Raw genomic sequence first — 25,053 nt, 5'->3', positions numbered from 1 at the left:
AACATCTTCTTCTCCATTTCCTTTTCTTTCAAATTTATATCTTTCTTGCTTCACCAATTTCAGACTTTATATTCATTTGCAACAACAGCTTTTCTTCCATACAAGAATGCCTTTTAATGCCAAGTTGCTTTGCCCCAGGAGTAAACATTGGCAAGCCAACAGTGGAGCAGACTGCATAACGTGGAGAGTTGGAGTGCAGTCCTCAGGTTTTCCAGATCCGAGGCAACATTCAACAGCCGTCGATGCCTCTGCACCAGCATTCACTAGCCATTACAATGGCCGGAGAGCCGCCGGAAAACGAAACAACCTTTGCTATCATGCCGTTGGTTAGGGGTTGATCACGTTCTCGGATTTTAGAGCTTTTGGCTGTGTTTGTTTGTGATACAAACACAAAACCAATAACATTTATGTACTCCGGTTCAGGTTTGTAGGCATTTGTTTGGAATAGATTTTTGTATCATAAAATGGTGGAAATTGTATTTCTTGGCAGTTTCGTTTCGAGAAACCGAGACATTTCCATATTCATTTTTTCGATATAAACATTTGCTTTCTTCAAAGAGAGAGTAATCAAGCTTAACAGATGCATCAATCGTTCATGGGAGGTGGTTGCCGTCACTGCTAAACCCTATCACAACGACAAGTTATCGTCGTTTATTTCCTGCCACGGCGACAACAAATCTCACTAAAAATCCATCAAATATTACCAGTAAACATGATTTTCCATTTTCCATCGAATAAGTTATCGTCGTTTATTTCCTTCCACTCTGAACCATTGCGTATTGGAGACAATGACCTTACTCTCAAACATAATCAGTAACAGATCTACCACCACCGTTTTTGGCAAATCTAAGTTATGTATTGATGGTACATAACAGATCTATCTTCGTTTTTATTTTTTGCACCCAGGTATATTTCAACATTTCAGGTAAACCCCATTTGTAGATCTGAAAGCATATCTACTATTTTCTCTATGGTTGTTTTGAAGCATATCCACTACTTTCATTTGTAGATCTAAAAGAATATTCCCATTTGTAGAGCATTTAATGTTGGCTCTTATGCTTTCTTCCAAACGCTATCAAAAAATGTACAGGTGTTTGCTTCGTTTGGAAACAAACAACAGCAATACAAATGGTCTTAGAAATGCTAATCCAATTTGAATTTGTGGACTGATCAGGGGCCCTTTTTTGCACTGTACATAGTTGTGTTCGTATCACAAACAAAATGCAACCAATTGCAACACTGCTTTTCCCGTGATCTGTGAGTAAGAATTGTTTCATTGATTGGAGGAAAAGATTTTGGGAGAAATTAGATGGCAGACGAAGGACATTTTTATTCTTTTATAAGATATTTAATGTCTATTGACGGTTTTGGACTAACTTTGAAAAAAAGTTTAAATGCTGCATTCACTCGTTTTCAAAGTTCAAGGACTAATTTGACACTACCCAAAGTTCAGGGTACTAAATTAGAATTTTCCCTAGGTCTCCGGCGAGTTGGGGTCGAATCCCACATGCACCGGCCACCAGGCTGGAATGGAGGGTTTTGGGTTTGGGGATGGGCTGCTACCTCCCCGTTGCTGATGGAACAAAAAACCGTCAGCTTTCCGGTGCCGCCGGCGATGTGCTCATATCGGACAAAACATTGAGACAAGGCACGTGGTTGAAACAATAAATATTGAAACTTAACAGGGGCATATCTGTCTCGCTGTTAGGAATAATCCTCCGCCATTCTGCGAGAGAGGAGAGGCCCTGGACTCACATCACACTTCCAACACAAAACTCTCTCTCTCTCTCTCTCTCTCTTCAATGCCCTTCTCTCTCTGCTTTCTATCTTGATCTTGATTTTTCTGGTAGCCGGCGAATCTCAGATAATCTCATCTTTCGTGTAGTTGGAGAATATTCATTTCTTCTTCGTTTCGGCGGTTAGTTGTCAGATTTCCGGCACTTCTCTTCGGTTTCACATCGACATCTGATCTAGTGCTTGGGCAGCGGCATCTGTTTATTTCGTCATTGAAAGTTTCAATCAGCATAGATTCCATTTAGGGTTTGCTTTGTCCCGACTTCTGAGCATTGTAGTTAGGGTTTCAAGATTTTTGGTTTTGCTTAACTTTTTGTGGGCATTCCGTCATGCCGAGGAGTTCTCGACACAAGTCCCACAGGCAACATCGGCACAGTTCTAAGGATGTTAGAGAACATTCGGACTCAGAAGAAGAGATGGACTCGAAAGATAGGAAGTGCAGGGAAGAAACTGCTGTTAGGGTTTCCAGGGATTTAGCCTCTGGGGAGAAACGCAAGCTTGTCTCTCAGTCTCAGGATGGTAAAGACGTTTTCGGTCCCGGTAATGGTGATTTGCCGGAAGAGTTTGCTGGTTCGAAGAAGCGGAAAGATAAGGCTGACATCGCAGTCACTGATCGGTGGAACGGTGGAGAGGATGAGCAGCGAGAGGATTTAATCCAAGAAAAAGAATTGAAAGGGGATGTATATGGACCTGATTCGGAGAAGGGCCTAAAATCGAAGGTTTTGGTTGATTCGAAGAGTAAATCTAGCCGAAGGAGCGAATGTGTTAACGAGAGGAAGGATGACAATGTGGGTTTAACTGGGGGAAATGAGGAGGCGAAGAGGAGCATGAGTAAGGTCGAGTCAAAGCATAAGTCAGAAAAGGATTGGGGTAGAAAAGAGGTTCAGCAGTACAAGGATGCAAGGGACAAAGACCGAGGAGCAGAAAAGGATAGAAAGATTCAAGATGTTAGGCGTGAGAGATCAGTTGATACCGTTCCAGGGAAGCAAGAAGAAGAGCGTTCCGTGAGGCGGGAAATAGAAAATTCTGGTAAGGTAACTAACTGCATCTTCTATGTTTGTCAGTGTCATGTGCCTCTTTTATATGTGGTTGTAAACATGAAATCGCTAGTTGGTTAACAGTGTTAAAGTGCCATACGAGTTAAGCTTTCTTTTTTGTTTCTTTTTTTAGGTATTTGGATTATTAAAACTGGGTTGGAGGTAAACTTAGAACTCGTCAGAAACTTAACTACTTGCTGTCATGAGAGTATATGCTAAATCTATTTGGGAAGAGAACGGGCAAAGAAAAAGTGTTAAGAAAATGGTTCAAAGTCTATTTTGGTGAAATTATTTGTATCGGTTACCAAGTTACTTGTGTTTAATAATTATTCAGCATCCAAGGAACTCCAGCTCCTGCATTTATCATCCTGTTGTTGTTGACTACCAGTTCCCTTCTTTTAGCTCTAGTGTGGTGCACTGTGCAAAATGCCGAGTGATCATCTGACATGTTTACTAATTCTCTGGTATGGGATTTGGGGCCACTATCATGGAGGGATAGTTTTGTTGGATCACTAGCTCGCATGTATTCGTGTCTTGGTGGGAACATTCAACCAGTATCATGCTTAGGAAACGTCTTTGCTGCATAGATTTTTATTTTTTTGGTATTTGCCATGAATTTATCTCTGGTTGAGTAGAGGTGGTTTATCCACTCCTGATAGGAAGATTTGATCAATATATTAATGACAAGCTCTTTTGAACACTAGTGTTGGTTTTGGGATCCTTTTGTCCACTTGTTTTTAACATATTTTATGAGCCCCGCAAATGTTCAGGGTTTAATTTTGTTAACAACAACACAGCATAGTTAAATATTATCTTACTTAATCAGATGAAAACAATATGTAACATTTATACTATATAAAGTGGATAATTGCCTTTGTTTTGGTGCATGTTATCAAAGTTAAAATTTGATTACATAATAATGTTAACTTTTATCTTTACCCTTTACTTAGTACACTACATGTGCATAACACATTTCCTTACACTAGTATAATTAATAATTATTTTCACCAGGCAAAGATTTAACCTAGGTAACAACTTTTCTTGATTGGCATGTTTGACTTAAGTGCTATTTCTTTGCAATTGTCACCACTAAGCTAGCCTGTTTCCCCTTCTTTGAGCAGCCATTTTCTTCACTCAGTTGTAAAAGTGGGCATCTCTGGATATGATGCAATCAACCATTTAGAAAAAAAGTCGTAAGTGTTTTTAACATGCAGTTCAGAATATTTGAATTGCATGTTATAATTCATAAAATTTTTGAACCATGATCTTCATTATTTTTTTTTTGAACTATGATTCAGCAGCGAACCAGTTTTCCTGTTTGAAACTCACAGATAATGTGAGTGAAAATTTAGATGGGTTAATTTTGGATGATTCTGGGAACTAAGTTTATACTATCTCATTGACAATGCTCCAGTTTGATGGGAATTTGGATTTCAAGAGTTTTGTAGGGATTAGAAATGGTGGTTGTAAGATATTGTGAGTGGTTAGGAGACATTGCACTGACTTTGAAGGAGGCATGCATAAGAACTGAGGCTCCTGTTTGGTGCATAAACTTTTGTGGAAACAGAGATTGGAACAATCAATTGGTTTCTTTAGGGAGTCATGCAAGTGGTATGTTGCAGGACTGTACACTAGGATGTAAAGGAGACAGGGAGTCATTTAAGTAAAAAAGGGAAAACCTTTATTATCTTTATATGGATTAAGGCTTGTAAGCTAAGATCATTCTTAGCTTCTCAGGCCCAATTGCTGCAGGTAATTCTTTAAGGACTGAGATTACAGCACTCCTAGGTCTCAGAATGGTCTTATCAACCAACTTATCAAACTAAGATGGTAGGGACGGACTTGTATGTTGATGATATTCTGGTACTCATGCTTGGGGAATTAGGTTTTCACTTTTATTTCATTAACAAAATCAGTTATTGATAGAAAAGTTCGTAGACTAGGTATCAATGAGAGGGGTTTTTAATCCAGATATGTGGTTTTTGCTGCTTAAAAATTTACACTGCATCAGGACTGAGGGTCCAGTGGGCCCATTCAAAATTTAAGAAATACTCTGCACGTATCCATAGCTTTATATAGCATAATTTAGGGGTGATCATGTGCCAGGTTGGTTTGGGCCTGGGTCTGGGCCTATATGGGCCTGAACCAGGCTAGGTTCTGGGACTGTAAGGCTGTAATTTTAAAGACGAAATATTAAATATATATTATAAAACATATCAAATAATATATGCATAAAATTTATGTTTTACTTTATGTAATATAAAATATTATATATAATATATTAATATGTATTATATGTTTCATATTATACTATTTATATATGCAACATTAAATATAAAATAAAATGGCACATAAATTTTTTTTGGAAAAAGGTAAAGTAATTTATTCAGAATAATGAGAAAATTACAACAAGGCCCAGACCACATAAATTTGTATATTTAACTTATATAAATAATTGCTGGCCAGGCTGGGCTGAAAATTATCATCTCTAGCATAATGATATTTCATCTCGTCTTCTTACAATTGTTTCATTTGTTTTGCCCAATTGCTTCCTTGTTCAACTTTTGTGAATTTTGCTATTTTGATTGCTTTCCTTTAAGTAGTTTTATTGTTAATCCAAGTCCTTTTTTTGATTGCTAACTGGACAAAACCAGCTTTGTTACTAATAAATAAAGACTTGAAAGAGGATACAATCATCTAAGAGTACCCATGCCAGGGCCAGATGCAAAGTCTCCCAAAGGAGGCCAATCAATAAAGAAGCAAGACATAGAAAGCAAGATGAAATTCCAAGTCCTTTTGTTTGGTTGTATGGTTTATGTTCATGCATATCGTTTTTCCCCTACCATATTTTTTTTCACAAGTTCATAACAGAAATAGAGGTAAACCATATTGTTCGCATTGTAAAAGTAGAGTTGTTTGGAATTTTGGATAAATGAATAGGTGGTGGGGGGCTTTTAAAGATGGTTATATAATGTTTGTGGTGGCTTGTCTGAAGCTTGGGATGGGAAGTGGATGTTTTAAAGAAGACAGGATCTTTGATGGTGTTCTGAACTTATATAATATTTTAAAATTCTATGTATTATAGAAGTGAGAAAGTTGGGAATTTGTTGATTTATCAGCCATTGGGTGATGCTGGTCAGCAATCTTAGGCCTCAGAAAGATCTTTGCTGGGACCAGTGTTCAAAAACCAAAGCATCTGTTGACCTTGGAAAGCTGGATGAATGGCATGTTTGGCAGTTCAATTGGGCAGTTAGCCTGGTGAAATGGTCAAAACTCAAATCTATCTGAAATCCAGGATTGGCCATCTGTTCACTAGCTGAACTGCATGAGTCAATAACAATTTGAAAAAACTCGTTTCAACCCATTTTTTGTTCAAATGTGAGAAGCACAACTAAACCACTAGGACTGAGCATACCTAGAACCTGAGCTACAAGTAGAAGTGCATGCTTAAGCAAAGTGAGGCACTTCCTTCAAAAAAGAAAACAAAGGAACAGACACAAAATATCATGCAAATTTAAATTCTGAAAAAACAAAATATTTTAAAAAATCTACTAGCTCAATTGATTAGTGTATTGTTGTTATTAACCCAAGGTTTGTACCCTTGTACATTCAAGTCCTACATATGCTAAATTCTTTGAATTCTAAGCATAATTAATAGACCCTATGGCCTACAATATGGTAAAACACATATTCATAAAATTTCATCAAAATTAGCACCAAGTGATGTGAGGTGCACCTGACAAATTGAAACTCTCTTATGAACCTTTAAAAGCACTTTTTAAGAAGAGAGAAAATTATTAGGAAAAAATTGTATGATACACTAGAGAGTGACCACCCCGTACCAAGTACGGGGCCGTGTACTTTGATATTTTTTGTTTGACACCCATTATTTATGTTGTAAGTTTAATTTTTTTCATATAAATTTGTTATTTAATTTAAACTTCTCAAGCAGGTTTTATTTCTATGCAATGACCCACTTTATGAATGCGTTGTTTCTTTTTCTTTTTAGTGGAGGTAACTACCACTAACCTTTCTGAGAGTGGAGATAACTACCATTTGAAGTTCATAATTTTTATAGAGTGGGTAGACACATGTCTGAAAAAGAATGCTTCTATATGAGAGTGGAAATAACAACCTTTTTGATGATGCCACTTGTCAGGAAGAGAGGGCTTGTGGTCTGGGGCCTTTGTTTTTATGTCTGTGTTCACATATCAACAAACTCCTAAAAAAGATGGCTCTCAAGCATGCTAAACACCAAAAACCAGAAAACCACATTAGGCTTTACCAGAAGAACACACAAACTGACACCTGGTAAAAAAACCAAGCTCCTCATATTAATCTGCAACTTACAAAGATTTTGAACCAATCGAGGGCTGGCTCATTGGTGTGTTAGCTGGGTTGCTCCAGCATTGACGCGGAATCAAGTCCCGCAACCAGCACTTTGGAAAAAAAAGGGTAAAGGGGAAAGTTATGGGTGATTAATCAAAAACAAAAAAAAAATTACAAAGATTTTGACCTACCCCCTTACAGCTTCTTCCAGCTCTCTCCTTTTAGATCTATCCTTTGGTCTTCTGTGGTCCACCTTCTTCTTTCCCCCATTTAAAGAATCTTTCATATTTTGTTGACAGGCATCTTTTCAGGCAATGATAGGATGTGTTTTGGGTGGGAATTCACCTCTGAAATCAATGTTTTCAAACTGTCATTGATCCAGATGGTTCTGGAAGCAAGACTGCTTCCATTTTACTCAAACCAGTTAAAAGAAAAAAAAAATGTTGACCCTTCTGGTTAAGCAGGTCTCAACCCAGTTTGTGGTTATCAGTGATGGCAACCAGAGATGATGACCATTGAAAACAGAGAGTGGGGGTGAGGGGAGGGAATTTTCAATGGTCTCTTCCTTTCTTTCATTAGTTATTCTACAAAAAACTTAACTCATTATTCCTATCTAAGGGCTAGAGCATATAATCTGTTTTGGCAGTTTGGCCCATTCAATCTGGATGATCAAATTGGTGAACTATCACCTGGACAGAAAACTGGATCAGGTTTTAAAACATTGTCTAAAATACAATTAAAAAGGCAAACAGAAAATTGCATGATACACAAAAATTGTGTATCATGTGATTCAAAAAGGCAATGCACATTGAGTAAAAAAGAATTGTCTTTTGAAAATTGACTCTGGACATCTATAGGAGGGGTTTTACCTTTCAAAAGTGGCCAGGTGTGTTAACTCTAAGGGTTTAGCATATCAGTGAGTCAGTGACCCTGACTGCCTAAAATCCAATGATACACCCAATACACCCTGTCTGTATCGTATCAATACTTTCAACCTTGAGTAAACAAAAGTAATCAGCAACCAGTTTTCCTTCTCAATCTTTTTTCTTTGAAATACAGCTGTTTCCTTCTTTCCACACCATCTTTAATCAGAAATATTAGGTCACATCTTGCAAATTTTTACCTGCTGGGATGGATTTCTTTAGTTATCCTCATTGTCTTCTGATCCTTGTGCTAAATATGGATTTATCTTCGGAGTCTTGAGCATAAAAGGAAAAGTATCCAAATGAAATCCAGTATGCTACACTCCAATAATAGGTGGAACACCTTTCCCTCTTATTTTCTACACATTACACATCTGTTTAGTACCTGTAACCTCTTAACTTAGGATGATCAATTGTTAAAATGCTGTCCGCTGCTAGTGGGTAGAGGGGAATTGAGGTGGGGTTAATACCTGTTGGGCTAATACTAATCAATGTATGGGAGGCTCTTAGTAGAGCAGGGGAACCACACAACCTGCTCTCTTCTCTTACATACCCCATAAGAATCTCATGCTTTCTAGTATCCAACTAAAAACTAACCACCCTGTAGTTGCATGCGACCGCCCTTCCCCAGAGTGAGTCTCTCTCTTCCTACAAAAACTCTGTAACCACTTTGCCAACGATGCCTTGTTTAGTTCATTGATTTTTCCAATTCCCAAATCCCTGAAGAAGAACCTTGCAGATTTTCCTATTGAGATTGTGGAATTTAGGCTTCAAGATACTCATCCCTCCAGCTGATCGAAAAAAAAAAGAAAAGATACCTCATCATCTCCACAAAGAATAATTGCTGAAGTTGATTTCTCACCTGATGATGACAGAAGATTTCTTGCTTTTGTTTCTGGAGCCTACTGCTCTTCCTCTAACGAGTAAAAATATTCCTTGGCTTTAGAGCACATGCCTACCTTGTTGAGTAACTTTTTTCATTCTGTCCCCCACTCCTTCCTGCATCATCAAACTGTCGTTTTAATTTGATCAGATAAAGTTCTCTGACTTAATTTTTCTTATTCCCTTGATGATGTCATGTTAACCCATTCAACATCAGACAATCCTTTTTGTCTGAAACATACTAACTTTAACTTATCTTCAAAGAGATGAACCACCCTTTGTGGGTAAAAAGATTTGATAGCTCATACTAATCATTGGTGTAGTGCTTTCCAAACATTAAGGGAAATAGAGAACACGGGTGGCCTGATCATGATAAGCTCCACATAGTCAACCTGCTGGGCGTAATGCAAATAGGATCTTATTTCACAGCATTTGTATAAAATAGGACCATGTATTCTCTTCCTATATAAAGTAAGATGTAGAAAATACCTACTTGTGTGCCATATGATGGTTGGAAGGTTTGTACCATTTCTTGTAACAAAAATACTTGTACATTTGGACAGGAAATGGCCTTAAAAAGTGAAAAAATAAAGAAAAATCTGGAATAGTGTAATTTGATGCCTTAGTTGAATTAATTGTTGCTTTAAATTTTTGGGAAAATTCAATTGAAAAATTGCAAAAGGAGTTCTTATGGGGAGTTAAAGGGATTGAGAAGAAATTCCACTTAGTTAAGTGGGATAAAGTGTGCAAGGAAAAAAAAAGATGGGGGCGTGGGGATAAGAAAATTGAAGATACTCAATAAAGCCCTCTTAGGGAAATGGTTATGGAGATTTGGGTTGGAGAGGGAGGAGCTCTGGAGGAGGGTGGTGGCTTGCAAATATGTGGTTATTGGATTTGGGTGGGACCCTAAGGAAGTGAAGGCATCTTATGGGGTAAGTGTGTGGAAAGGGATTATGTGTTTACAGTTAGCTTTTCTCAATCTTGTTTGCTTCAAAGTTAGTGATGGTTCAACAATTAAATTTTGGGAAGATGCTTGGTTGGGTGTTGGAAAGTTGTGTGATCATTGCCCTCGCCTATATAGGTTGGTTTTGGGTATGAAGAATAATTCCATTGTAGAGAATTTTGAGATTAATCAAGGTAGAGCAGTTTGGTGTCTAAAATTTAGGAGGTCTCACTTAGATTGGGAAATTCAATAGTGTGTATATCTTCTGGTAAAGTTTACAATCAGCCAAACCTGAGGTGGAAAGAAAAGATTCACGATGGTGGAAAGAATCTAGAAATGGTCTGTTCTCAATCAAATCCTTCTATAAGTCCCTCTCAAGGTCAACTGGAGAAGATTCAGGGTTGAAAGGCATTTGGAGAAACCCTATTCCCCCAAGGGTAGAAGCTTTTGCTGCTAGTTGCTCTTGATAGCATCTTGACTTTAAATCATCTTAACTACCAAAAAAAAAAGATTTTAAATCATCTTCAAGACAAGGGCTTTCACTTAGCTAGAAGATGCTGTCTTTGTGAGAATGCTGAGGGGAATGTCTTTCATTTGCTGGTTGAGTGCCTCTTCTCCAAGTTCATTTGGTGGAGGAAATATTCTCCAAATGGCCTAAGATATCTGGAAATGACAAGGCAAAGATCACTTGGAACTGCATTCCTTTTGCAGTTTGCTGGGAACTTTGGATTGAAAGGAATAGAAGAATATTTGAGGGGAAAGCTCGCTCAAGGGAACATATAACACTTCTTTGTGGCAAGTGAATTATGGACTGGATTCTTATTCTCCCTGAGTTTGAAGGAATTACAAAGGAAAATCGTTGTGCTGGATTTTTGAACACTCTGCAGCTGGCCTGATTCTTTTCTTTTTGTTTGTACGGACTATATTTTTTTCCCCTTCTCTCTTAGTGTATCTTTCTTTTATTGTGTTTTTCTTTGTAGCTTTGTTTTCTAGTGATACCTCGTCATTATCAGATGCACTTCTTTTTTCTATTAATTAATTTTCCTTTTTATTGATTATCAAAAAAATTTGGGGAAATGCAAAACCATGTTTGTCAATTCATTTGTGAGTTCATCTTTGTTTTGATTGGTTGTACATGTGATATCATGTTATTATTCATTTGTAGTTAACTATTTTAGCTCCCATTTTTAGTTTTCAGAGCAAGATAAATCATTTGAGCTGAGAAGCATGGGTCTTTATGATACTGTTATTAACTCTGTTCTTTGGAAAAGCACATCGGTTTTTTATCAATAACATAAAAAATATAGCCAACTGACAAGCAGAGGAATACTAGTTAAGAAGCTACCCAGAAAAAAAGGAATACTAGTTAAGCAATTCCCATTTTTTATTGGTAATAATGGGAATTTTGTTAATAAAGATAAAGAGTTTAAACAAGTTAATTACATGTTAACTTCCTTGCTAAGGTACTTGCATTTGTTAATGTGCTCATATTCTTTTTGTCCTCTCTCTCTCTCTCTGTCAGCCTTAACTCTTTTTATTTATTTTCTTTGAAGAAAACCACATAAAATGTTACTTATAGCTTTTACTTTTCAACCTGTTTATTCCAACTCTGGTGCATGTATTGAAGTTTTTCTATGTCAACTCTCTAGATTATAAGAAATTTATATTTGATCTGTTTATAAGAAGCCTTTTTTTCCTTCTATGCTTAGTTGTTCTTTTACCATTTCTTATAGGAGTTGTGTTCACATCTTTGATCTACTTGTGTTTATAGAGTGGCAGATACAAGATGAATTACGCAATCCTGAATTGGAGAAAGAACTTGAGAAACGGATCAAGCATAGGAGAGACAGCTCTCATGACAAGAACAAATATCAAGAAGATAGCAGGGATGGTAATGAGAAAAGATTGTCTTCTAGAGATGATCGTTCCAAAACCGGGAAATATAAAGATGAAAGGAATAGAGATGAAAGGCATAAAGATAAATACCAAGAAGATACGGATAGGGATCACAGATACTTAGATAACAAACAAATGGATGAACGTTCCTCGAGAGATCACATGAGTAGTAGGTCTGATTCTAAGCATTTGAGAGATGAAACTAGATCTGCAGAAAGCCGCCATAGAAAATCTAAACTTCAGGACATTGATGATGATGGTAGTCCACATCGTGACAGCCGAGGAACCAGATATAAAGATGAGAAGGGAAGAAAAAGGTCTTCGGATGATAATGATGATAATAGTGAATTTAAGTCCCGAAGTAATAAGGAACACCGTTCTGATTTGGAAAAGAAATCATTGAGCAGTAGTAAAGGAGAGTCACCTGCTGATGGGGGAAGGTCCCAATCACGACATACAGATGTAGACTCTACTGTAAGCAATAATAGGATGAGGTCCCCCAGCTCTTCTCATGTTTCCAAAGATCAGGACAGGTATTTCCCTATTCTGCATTTTTGAACTATCTTCTTTTACTGACGTCTGGACAACAGTAGGAATTGTTCTGGATGAACTTTAACCATTGGGAAGCATCATCTGTTATTCCAGGGCTTTGGTGACAGTGCCCAAAGTAGTATAATATAATTGGCCATTGTGTTCTTTCTGTTATTGTATTACCTCTTATTTAGACTTTCAATCATGACCCGACTATTACAATGGCCAATTCCTTGTGTTTATGAGTTGTATTAATTTTCTCTGTGGTCTGGATTGTCATTGATGGGTGCATGTATCGAGTAAATATTGGTATCCTAATCTCTTGTTCCTTGTCAGAAGCATAGTTTGTTCAGTTAGTAGGTTTCAATGGAGGATTTAAAATTTTTCCAGAGTATATTTTAACCTTTTTCCAAAACTGGAAAAGTCAAATTTCATTTGTCTAAATGACATGTATGGAAAAAATGCCTTTTTAAAATTTCTGCAAAATTTTCTTATATTGTTTTGGTTTTGTATTTCTTTTTAAACATGATCTTCCTATTTATTCTCCACTTTCCTTTTTCTTCTTCTTATTCACTAATCTGTCCTATTTTATCTAGGTGTCTTTATATTAAGTTTGCATACATTTTTTTTATTTCACAACCTTTCAAAGTCAAAATGAAACTTCAAAATTTCGAAATCCTTGGTTGCAATAACACATATTTGTTTAGGGAAATGGTACTTTGTGCCAACCCAAAAATATTCTTGAAGTTGAACCTTGACCATGATTGCTTCATATTTGTCAAAGAGAGGGTTAATCTGGAGCCCAACCAGAAGGAGGTCTACCAGACCTCAGGCCCTGTTTCGGTTTGGATGGATTATGCATCAACTGTGCATGTGTCTATAAAACTGTGTGTTTGCATAGGTATGCTTGTGAATTCTTTTATTTAGACCAAGTCGGCACATGTAAGAAAAATACATAAAATTATAACCTACAGGAGAATCCTTTCTTCATTGAAGTAACCAAACTTTAGTAAGAGCTTAGAACCATATATTTATCCATGTTTTAAGTAGTAAACATGTTTGTGCAATGCATGTTTGAGTAGGAGAGTTCAAGGGTCATTGGAGTGCATGCTCCTATTAAAAGACAATGGATGCCCTAATTTGTAATGACAAAAGATTATAGGTAGATATGGGTGTGTTTGTCTTATGATTAACCTTTTTCTTTTTCTTGATGTTTAAAGTGCTAAGAATATTTGGTATCTGTTTGATTGGCTTGACTTTTATTTAATTATTTTAAGTTTTTTTCTTTTATTAGAAAGTTAAGACTTACACAAGGACAAAAGAGAAATAGAAGGATAATGAGGCACAAAGCTTTTTGTTGATGCAGAATAATACCAAATTCCTTTTAATGTGCAAATCTTTGGTCCTTTTTTGCAGTCCTAACTTTGATTTCTTTTTGGATTTGTAGAAAGATTTATAGACTATACTGAGTGGATTTGTTGTAGTTTTAAGTGTCGTGTTTGTAGATAATGTTATATTTTTTGAGCAATGCTAACAAGCATCATTGCGAAATATTTAGAATTATACAATTATGAAATGATAAATCATCTTTTTATTAAGATGATTGACAGAAAAGGTTGGAGAGAAGAAAAGAGATTTCCTTATGGTTTTCATTGATCTAGAGAGAGCAAATGGTAGACTACTGGTAGTCCCTAAGGAGGTAAAATGGTGGGTTTTGGAAAAGAAAGGACGCCTAAATAGGTATGTGGACCTAAGTAAGAATATGTATGAGGGTGCAAAAACTAATGTTGGAACACCTGTGGGAGAGGCATCAGATTTTACAGTTACAATGGGTCTTCACAAAGGTTTAACACTTAGCCTCACAGTGTCTGATGTTTGCTGATGACATGGTATTAATTGATGAAACTAGTGAAGGATTAAATGCAAAATTAGGTTTACAAGCAACTGCATAAGAAACAAGTGGAGCTTACCAACAGAAGTTCGCATGATCTTTGACCAATCTACTTTCTCTTGGCCTACAAAAAGAGGGAGACTTATGTGGAGATGCACTTGGGCTGCCCTGATTTGGACTCTTTGGGAAGAAAGGAATGTTAGAATTTTTCAAGAAAAGGAAAGGAGCAGTCAGGAGCTGAAAGACTGTGTGTTGCATAGGGCAATACTTTGGCTGGAGACTTTGGAGAAACTGGTCAGCAGTAGCGAGGTGTTCACCCTTAAAGGACAAGTTAATTACAAGCTGGTCTCCTCCATCTGAAGGCTCACTGAAGTTGAACTTTGATGGAAGTAGCGTGGGTAGTCCAGGATTATCCGGAATGGGGGGTGTTCTGAGAAATGAGAATGGAGAGATTGTCTTGCTTTACTCTGGTCCTTTAGGAGTTGGAGACTATCAGGGCAGAGCTATTAGCTGCTGTACAAGGGGTGCAATTTGCAAACCTGCTGGGGGTACAACACTGATAATTTAAGGGAATTCCAAGGTGGTGGTGGGCTGGTTGAAAAATCCTGAAGATGCTATGTGGTGCTACAAGAATGAAATACAGAAATTCAATTGGTTGACAAGGAATATGTTGGTCTCTTTACAGTGGGTGGGGAGATTAGCAAATACTTTGTCTGATGTATAGCCAAGCAAGGGGTAAATAAGGAAGAATTGTTTTTGACTCAGCTGTGATTCCTGTATTTTTTTCCAAGTTTAATTGTAAGATTCTAGGAGGGGCTGCAGCTCGTGCCTCTCCCTTGGATGTTATATGAAGTCAAAAATCTAAATCAGTTTTTGAATTAATAAAATTTTACTATTACTCATAAAAAAAGTTAGATTAAAACCATGGTTTTCAAAAACTGGATCGGACCAGACGGTCGGGCCGGAAAAACCGGGAACCGGTCAGGTGACCAGTTCCATTTTTCACCAAAACCGGATTTTTTTTCCAAAAAAACGTTGATTTGGTCAACAAACTGCTGACCTGGGCGGTTGAACCATTCGAACCGTTCAACGGTTTTGACTATTTTTTAATTTTTTTGTCAGAATGAGCTGACCATACGACCCGGGAACCAGACCCCTAACCGGTTTGTTATCCGGGGCGGTTTTAAAAACCTTGATTAAAACAGAATATATGCAATGCAAATTTAATAATAATAGGTGTGCAAATCAGAGTACACTTAGGATTGGAGACCAAGAGATAACTCGGTGTGACCTCTTTCATTACCTTGGTTCAACAATTCATAACAAAGGAGAGATTGAGGATGTTGCCCAAAGAATTACAACAGGATGTCCTTCCTTGGAAGGGGTGTGTTTGGAAGGTAGTAAGAGGGATGGGAGAATCTGGACCCCTCACCCTTGGATAACTTCTCTTATGGTTCCTTTCTTTCAGCCCTTATTCAATCAAGTGAAAACCAAGGGCCTTCCTTTCCATCCAAAGAGATTTGATGTAATTCTATTCCGCTCAGGGTTGGTAGCTTGTGCTGGGGAATGTATTTGGAAAGAGTTAATACTTTTGAGCTACTGCAAAGAAAAAGGACCCCATTGGTGCTTTTCCCCTCACTGGTGCTCCCTTTGCGAAGTTAATGGTGAGAATTACTATCACTTATTAATTTCCTGCCCTTTTTCTTCAATTTGGGTGCAGGTGGAACCCTCCTCCTAGTGTACAAAGCCTATTTGCTTTTAACTTCCTAAGCTGGTCAAAAAAGAGGGGAAGAATACTATGGAGATGCACAAGGAGAGCGGTGTGTTGGACAATTTGGGAGGAGAGGGATCAAAGGCTTTTCCATGAAAAATCAAGGATTATAGAAGCTGTCATCGAAGCTATCACCATCAAGGTAGTCCATTGGGTAAAGACGTAAAGTCTGGATATTTTCAGAGATGTTCCTGGCATTTAGGTGATGAGGAAGTGGAGGGACATGGTTGTTTCTGCTCCAGCTAAGAAGGTGGTCAGGTCATTGTGGTTCCCACCCTTTAGTGGTTTCATTAAACTTAATTTTGATGGAAGCAGTGAAGGAAATCCAGGTCCTTCTGGCATTGGAGGAATTTTCGGGAATGAAGGAGGAAATATCATTGCTCTCTTTTCAGGCCCAATTGGTGAAGGGGATTCCTTAAGGGCTGAAGTTATAGCTGTTATTGGAAGGGGTCCAAAAGGCTAAAGAGCTGAATGTCAGGAAGTTGGTGATAGAAGGTGATTCGAAGCTTGTAATTAGTTGGCTTCAAAAAGAGGAGGAAAAAGAATGGTGGTGCTACATTCATGAAAAGAGAAAAGTGGTTAAATTGCTGCAAGGGGTAGAGGTGTCTTGTAATTGGGTTAAAAGAGATGCAAATATTGTTGCTGATACGCTTGCTAAACAAGGGGTGGGAAGTAATGAAATATTTTGGGCTGTTCTGTAATCTTCCTTTTTGGGGAGAGCTAAGAGTGTTTGTCCCTCCCCCTTTTTTGTACTAAATTTCTTCTTTTAATAAAATCTGTCCTGTTATTGATCCAAAAGAAAAAATTATAGCAGGATGGGCAAAACGAAGGGGTACATCTGGAGCCTTATGTGATATGTAAACACCGCTTCAGCTAAAAGGAAAATTCTATATAACAGTTGTAAGGCCAATTATGTTATATGGAGCAAATGGTTGGGCAGTTAAGAAACAGTTTGTCCAAAAAATGGATGTGGTAGAAATGTGAATTTTTAGATGGATGAGTAGTAAAACTAGAAAGGACAGGGTTAGAAGTAAAGTCATAACTAGGAACATAGGGGTAGCTCCAGTAGGTAACAAAATGAGAGGTGATTGAGATGGTTGGATTATGTGCATGAAAGACCATCTACGGTTACTTTTAGGAAAAGTGGTCTCTTACACGTTAAAGGGGTTAGAGGAGCTAGGGGTAGATGAATTAGCTTTTGCATCCTCATGCATATTCTGTGTCAGTACCAACGGAAATGGAAATATATCATGGAAGTAATAGGAAATATGTCTACATTTTAAACCATGTTTATGGAGCACAAAAATTAGGAATGGCACACAAAATTGTTACATACTAGTGCAACCTTTTTTTTTTCTTTTTTGATTAGCAGCTTTTACATGTATTCATCAAGAGATAAATAGGAATATTTACAACATCAATACTTAGCCATCCCAAAAACAATATTTAGCCTTGCCTAGTGAGCCATCCTATGTATGAAAGATATAGAAATTATCCTTTACCCTTGGGGTACCCAATACAATTTTCTTCCGTTTATCCTTGTTTTGCGGGCCCGTCTAAAATAGTATTAACCAATCTAAGAGTTCACCTTTATACTTCTCTCAACTCTAAGGCCAGATTAGAGATTTCCCTTACACATGCCTATATTTCCATGATCCAGCTTCATTAATTTTTAGCCACCCAATAACATCGGAGTCCCCTTCATTATTTTTTAGCCACCCAATAGCTGCAGCGAGAATTTCAGGCCAAGTTGATTCACCTTTCCCTATCGGGCCACAAGGCAAAAGTAGGAAGCTGTCTAAGATCTTAGCCCAATGTGCAGCCTTGCTTTTTCATGTTCTCATTGTTTCAATACAATATTTTCATCCTTGAAGAGTCTAGCTTTCTTCTCTCCCAAATGCACTAAAGGATGACAGCCCTTGTACACCTTGACACAAATTTCCCCATGGATGGGGCAACCGCAGTCAAGTCTTTGAAGGTCCAAGGGTCAGGCAGTGGATTGAGCTGGTGGGAGAAAAGAAGAGAATGTTTGTGGAGATTCGTCAAATTGAGGTCCAAGAGGGGGACTGTGGAAGAGAGAGTATCCATGCTATATATATATATATATATATAGAGAGAGAGAGAGAGAGAGAGAGAGAGAGATGGGTATGGCAAGCTGTCAGCCATTAATGTTTGTACCTCAGGTAGGATTGGACTAGTTCTGTTTGGTTTCAGTACAAGGCATGTTAAATCAGGCCTGTGGCCTTTTATGTGTCTATGCTCTTACAGTGAGAAGAAAGATGATGAGAACAAATCTGCCAAGCTATCAAGTTGTTTGCACCTGCAACCAAACCAAGGAAAGAAATGCTCCCAATCACAAGTAGCCAAATGGCAAGAGATTAGTAGGTGGAAAGCATTCTCACCACTTGCTCTACAAAAAAGGCACACACACGAGGCAATAGCACCAATAAGGCTTTCTCCTTTGAACCTTTACAGGTGTTATACTTTTCATGGTAAACTTCCCAGCAAAATGCTTCAAATTTTAGGGGTACTGTCCCTCCCCCATAAAGCCTTCACAGGATTGCCTAATCAGGAAGATGTTCCAGAATGTAGGACCTTAAAGAATGAAGCACATTGGGCTAGGACTAAACATGTTCATATGGACATCTGTTTTACATGTACTTAACTTTATATCAATATTATGCATGTATTTGCTTATGTCAGTCCAGATTGGATTGCTTGGATACAGAGTTGTCATTTTCCTATGGATAGGACTTTTTGCTGCTTCATTTACATGTTTGAAGTCTCGAGTCTCTTTCTCTTTCTCTTTCATGAATTCCTTCAATCTTTTTGTCCAAAGTTTGTAGCTTCAATAGGAGTTAGATGTCTCTGATCATAGTTGTCAATATCTTAAGATTTACAACACCCATTCCTTATTCAAAATGTGAATCCTGAAGGCTCTGATTCAAATTTTACTAGAATTCCTCTTTTCTTTGAATAACTTACGATTCTAAATATTCCCTTAATTTGTACAATTAAAGCAAATTGATTTGGAATTAGTTTCACATTCTATCATTTGTTTAATTTTTAGGGGCTCTTGTTTTAGAATACATACTAAAACAAAAAACTGTGTTTATTTAAAATCTGTTTTGAGTTTATGTTTCCATTAATATGTGAGTTAAGGTGCTACTGCCATTATGTCTGAGATAACCTACTTTCAAGTAAAACATAAATATAAATATATAATCATATATTGCCTTATATTTGATAAACTTTTTGCCAGCAGACAAAAGTACATTTAGAAAAATTGGTGGCATCATTTACTTGTGCAGTGGATGAAGGTTGGCAATGGGGCGTAATAATTTTTCTGTTTGCTTACATTTTTATTAGATATGCTTACCTTTTTAATCAAATTCTAAGAAAACAAAAGTTTATCACCTTTGATTATAGGATTCACAAGCTTATTTTAAGTCAATCTTCTCTACGATTTGGAATTCTTAAAGTTTGTAATGGTTAGCTTAAGAACAAGCATTAATTGGAATGCTGAGATCTAGATTTATTGTGGAACTTTGAAAACAGTATGCAAAACTTTCCTGAAACATGGCTATTGTTGTAGTGGAAAATTTGCAGTGGCTGTTGAATGTTAAAATTTCCAAATATTAGCTCAATAAGAATGTTTTATAAATGCATTTGGGGCCAGTAATTATAACTTTTTTCTTCCATCATAAGTGAATCATAAGTTTGGACCCATTAACCATTGAATTTGTTGTCATATTTCCAGGCATAGCTCCAAGCACAGAAACTCGAGGTTTAGAGACTATACATCTGAAGAAAGGTTTCGGTCTAATGCAACTTCCACAATAGATGTCATTGGTGTTTCTGGTGCCATGGTACAGGCTTCAGAGTTTCAATGCTTGGAGAAGACCACCCAAAAAGAGGTCAACCATTTGGGTGAGATGTCAGCTGAAAGATCACCAAGGTCAAATGTCCATGCCACCTCACCGATAGAGTTGGTGGAAAAGTCCCCTTCATCAACAAGTATTGAACAAAGATATTCTAACAGAACCAGTGTGAGGCGGAGCCTTGATGTTGGAGAAACTGGGTGGCGGAGCACTAGTTCCAGGGATGCTGGGGATTATTCAACAAATGAAGATAGAGGAAGCCGAGAGTTTCCCTTGGAGAAGCCAATGGTAGATGATTTTTCTCAAGCCGATGGTGACAATGTATCTGTTTCATCATCTTTCAATAGAACTGGTAACTTACCTAGCAGCTCTTCATCTCTTCCTCCACCACCTCCTTTGAGAAGTGGGGTTGACAGTCCTTCACTTTTCGGGTCTTCAGATGAAGATGGTAGGGGTAAGTCTGTTAGCCGTTTCAGGAGGAGTAATGATCCCAATACAGGGAGAGGGCAGGGTAATTCTTGGAAAGGTAACCCAAACTGGCCTTCCCCTGTAACTAATGGCTTCATTCCTTATCAACATGGGCCACCACCTGGAGGCTTTCATGCAATGATGCAGCAGTTTCCTGCTCCACCTATTTTTGGTGTTAGGCCATCAATGGAATTGAATCATGGAAGTGTTCATTACCATATCCCTGATGCTGACAGATTTTCTGGCCCTGGCCATCCATTTGCGTGGCGTAATCCAGCAGATGAGTCTTGCCCCCCTCATTTGCATGGATGGGATGGAAATAATGGTGTTTTTGGGGATGATTCTCATATTTATGGGAGACCAGAATGGGATCAGAACAGACATGTGATGAGTGGTCGGGGACGGGATACAGGTGCTGACATGTGGAAGGGACAAAATGGTAGTATGAACATGGAGTTGCCCACAGCATCCCAGGAGGATTATCCAGTAGGAGCCCAAGTAGATGAAGTCTGGGCTGGACAATCAGCCCAGCGATCTCGGAATGAACGGAATAAGCCTGGTCCTGGGGCAGAAAACATTGAGATAAAGCAATCCAGTGTCACTCGTCAAGGAAAGGATATTTCTGAAGCTCCTCCAAAAACTATCCATAAAAAGCTCATCGACTCGTGTAAAACCTCAAGTGATGATGGTGATCATTTCTGCCATATTTACCTCTCTAAGCTGGATGTCTCGGTGGAACTTGCATGTCCAGAATTGTACGGCCAGTGCATGGGTGTATTGACAGCTCAAGGAAATAAAACTGATGATGATAACAATGTTACCAATCATGTCTGGAATCCAAAGGTAGATTTTGATAGAAAACATGATCTCTCCTTTAATTTTCATAATTTATTGATTGATGAGTAATGGTATTTTTCTTATTTCATTTTCTATGACAGGGGATTGCAGAAGATGGTGCAGATATTTGTTATACCACTTCGAGTGATTCATTTTTCCCTGCAATTAACAGTTCTGTTTTTGAGGTACGTTCATTTGTGATGTATGTAATTGGTTAATCCTTTCCTTTATCTGAATAGTAAAGGTGTGGTGTTGAAAAATTCTGTTGCAGTTTTGCTTCCATGTTTGTTAAGGACATAAATGTGTATTTGTACATTTATGGGCCTACTATCTTTTGACTTTCTTTGGGTGCATGGCCATTGCGCCAAACTGTCCTCTGAGCAATCTTCTATGATGAACACCATAGCCTTTACCCTAGCTTTTCTAATCTAGCATGTAGCCTGTGAGCCACAAGAAATTGTATATTTACTTGTAAAACATGACAACTCTAAAATTATGTTAATTCAAATACCATTTTCTCTGGTTTTTGCATTGTATGAGGTCACAAATGATTGAATGATATGCCACTAAAATTAAACCGTTCTATAATGAACGGTTGGGTTTAATTTGATAGATTGAAGATTTCCCTTTTGCATTTCTGATTCTATGGTTGAATTTGCAGCGAGCCATGGTCCTCTACTGGAGGCAAAGTGAAGAGGCAAAGGCCAAACCTCATGTCTCATCACATATTGACTTGGAACCAAAGAAGATGCTAGCTTCAAATGGAGAGAAAGTGGAGCCGGTTCCAACTTCCAATTGGGACACAAAGCAAGAGAAAGCAGATGAAGCAGTTCCAACTTCTGATCCGGAGAATATGGAACCATTTCCAAATCCTGGAGACAAGAAGTTTGAATTAGAGCAGCCGGTTTCAACTTCTCCTGTAGATGAGGCAGTGGAGACAGTTCCTACTCCTTGGGGGATGAGGCCAGGAGAACCAGTATCAGTTGCAGGCAATGCTGAATCAGAGGAGGCAGTTCCACCCCCCAGTCAGAAGAAAATAGAGGTCATGGCTAGTCCTAATCAAGAAAAATTGGAAGTCGTTGGGAATCACTGTTCTTCCCTTGAGAATGCCTCTGAGACTTCCAGCAATTCAACCAGTAGCCATGGTCAAACAGCCAGCAATGACAATCGCAAAAACGGTCCTGCTAGTAGTGCTACAGAAAAGCAGGCGTTTGGTGATATTATGTGTGGTCCTATAGTTTTTTCTGATGATTCTGATGCGGCTTTGATGCCTGAGTCAATTGAGTCTGGGTTGGTAAATTTAAGTCGGATACATCATTTTCCTGAAAGTACACATTGAGACATTTTATTTGGTCTGCTTTTAAAATGCCTTCATTGAAATCATGATCTTTATCATTTCATTTGCCCTTTTGTTGATAGTCTTATCATTTAATTTGCTTCCACAGCAATCTGCTTCATCAACCAAATTTTATGTTCTTTCTGCTATCCTTTTCACTGTCTTCTTTTATGAAGGAAATAGATGGATCGAGGACACCACGTTACATTTCCCTGGTTGGTTTGTCTTAAGAGAACTTGGGTGAGAGGCTGGGTTTGCAGTTTGCTGAGGGGGATCAAATTTGATGCCAAATGATCCTGTGGATGACACTTTTTCCGGAGTAACCAGGTATTTTTCTCATCTCATTTTTTGTTCCGCTCTATATATCAGTGATTTAAAAGGCACACCTAGGTGCATAGGTGAGGCACATTTTGGGGTATGCGCTTCTCCCATGTCCTAGGCGCACACATTTTGGGGTATGCGCACCCCTTTCAAAAGGCGCACACCTGGTGCGCCTTGCGCCTCAACCCAGACATGTGCCTTTTTAAATTTGTGCGTCTTTTTGCTATTTTTTTTATTTCGCTCGCTACCGAAGCTCCAAGAACCCCCTATTTGTTAGTGTTGTTCATTCATTCATTGCAATAAAATATCTTCTTAAAAGGCAATGAAAGTTATAAATTCATTATTTTTTATGTGAGAAATAAGAATTCCAGATTCTAACATAGACTTGTTCGGGCTTGCCTTGAGGGGCGTGGTACAAAGGCAACTCATAGAATCAAGAATGCAATATATTTTACATTACATTAGTTACTTGAAGCAATGCAATTAAGGAGAAAAAGAGATTGTAGGTTTTACATGCTTGAAAATGCTTTATATGTTTGTTTTTATTTTTAAGTTTTCATTTGAATACGCTTTACATGTTATGTTTATGTATTTGAACTTTAGATAATAGACTTTTTAAAACATTTATTTTAAATTTTAAGTTTATATTTTTTATTAACATTATGTTTAATATTTTTTGCATTTTTTTTTTTATTTTTAGGCATTTTTTTAATTTCCTGACTTTTTTATACTTTTTTTTGTAATTTTGCGCCTTTTTAAAGGCGCGCACCTCGCATTGCGCCTCAGGTGCAAATTGTCCCTTGCGCTTTTAAAACACTGCTATATATGCATATCACTTTTTGCAACCAAGGCCAAGTATGGAAGGAGTACAATACAAATATGTCGAGTGAAAAAACAAATTAGAGAACTAGCGAACCTTTGCCCTCTAGGAAAGGTCCGTCAATTTTTGCCGTAGTGACAAGGAAATAGGTTTGGTGAGAACTGTGGGTGAACTGAGATTTTCTTTTTCTCATCTCATTAGGGCTGTGTCTGGCTTGAAGTAAAAGGTAAAGGAAATGAAGGGAAAGGTAGGGAATCTGTTAAGGTTTGTATAGGTTTTTCTACCTTTTGCTTCCTTTATTTTTAAGCTTGCGTTCATTGATCAAGGAAAAGAAACTACAACGCACCAAAGAACACCAGAACATTAACAATAAGGCCAGGGTAGAGATCGAAAGTCAACAGAAACAAAACAGTTGTTTCTTTTTCTGAAACCGGTTCAGGGGGGCCAGTTTAGGGCTCCACCCCCTGAACCGGTCAGACCCTTGATATACCCACTGTAGAGGTGTATTGGAGGGTACGTATTGGCCGATGTATCAATACTTTGAACCTAGGTGTATTGGAGGGTACGTATTGGCCGATGTATCAATACTTTGAACCTTGGTTATGACTTATAGTTGTATCTGCCATATAGCGAGACTATCTATTTGTGTTATAGAAATAAATTATTAAAAAAAAAAAAAACAGCTTAAGTGTCGAACTTCTTCCACGAGGATCTGCTCATTCCATCTAGTTAGAGTCGCCGGCCTAGTTATCTTGTTAATTACCTATTGAGAATTAGCAAAAAGTGAGACATTCTGCAAGGATTTTTTTCCCCTTCTGAAACTGTTAGAAGGTTCAACAGCAAAACTGACCTAAAAGTCGGTCTTTGATTCATGGTCATCTATTAATTGTCCCTATAATTCCTAGTACTGTCTTGTCTTCTGATGGGGAAAGATCAGTTTAATTGGCCAGAGTTGCGTGTTTTCAACTATAAAGTTTAATTGGTCAAATCGTTTTTTTGTGCGTGTTTGTTTTTTAATTTCTTCCTTCATGGGCTATACCCATCACTTGTATACTATACGATGTTGTCTTGAACATCGTGGATCCTAGCCCCTTAATGGAATATTTGATCTGTTTTGTGGTATTAGATCCACAGTATTCAAGCTTACGTTAAATCTTTCAACCCACGTGAATGGAATACTCTTTAGCATATACTCAACCAGATCCCATCTCATCCAATATTTAGGATTTATATATTCCAGATCCGAATATATAATATTTGACCATTCTTTTAACTTAATTTAGCACTGGAATATTTGATCAAAATCCAATAAATCCGATGGATAGGATTGTATTTGAATCTAAATATTGACGAATTAAAGTTGGATCTAACTACATCTGTGAATTTATGATTT

At 37.7% G+C, this 25,053-nt stretch overlaps 1 protein-coding gene across 2 annotated transcripts; it reads left to right on the top strand.

Moving 5' to 3' along the window:
• Nucleotides 1–1,513: 1,513 nt before the first annotated feature.
• Nucleotides 1,514–22,583, top strand: LOC104604007 (uncharacterized). 2 transcript variants are annotated; one of them, XM_010268212.3, is made up of 5 exons: nucleotides 1,514–2,823; nucleotides 11,680–12,337; nucleotides 19,758–21,189; nucleotides 21,285–21,368; nucleotides 21,845–22,583. In XM_010268212.3, exons 1-5 carry the CDS (start codon nucleotides 2,124–2,126, stop codon nucleotides 22,520–22,522), a joined length of 3,552 nt encoding a protein of 1,183 aa, XP_010266514.1. In that variant the 5' UTR covers nucleotides 1,514–2,123; the 3' UTR covers nucleotides 22,523–22,583. The 2 variants fall into 2 exon arrangements, with proteins under 2 accessions (XP_010266514.1, XP_088757412.1); XM_088901286.1 differs by lacking the exon at nucleotides 1,514–2,823 and adding an exon at nucleotides 3,219–3,368.
• The last annotated feature ends 2,470 nt before the right edge of the window (nucleotides 22,584–25,053 follow it).

Source organism: Nelumbo nucifera, chromosome 3 (genome assembly GCF_055504915.1).
Source record: "Nelumbo nucifera cultivar China Antique chromosome 3, China Antique-T2T, whole genome shotgun sequence".
Classification (NCBI taxonomy): Eukaryota; Viridiplantae; Streptophyta; class Magnoliopsida; order Proteales; family Nelumbonaceae; genus Nelumbo; species Nelumbo nucifera.
Note: the sequence above shows the minus strand (reverse complement) of the source record. Positions and strands in the feature narration are given on the sequence as shown.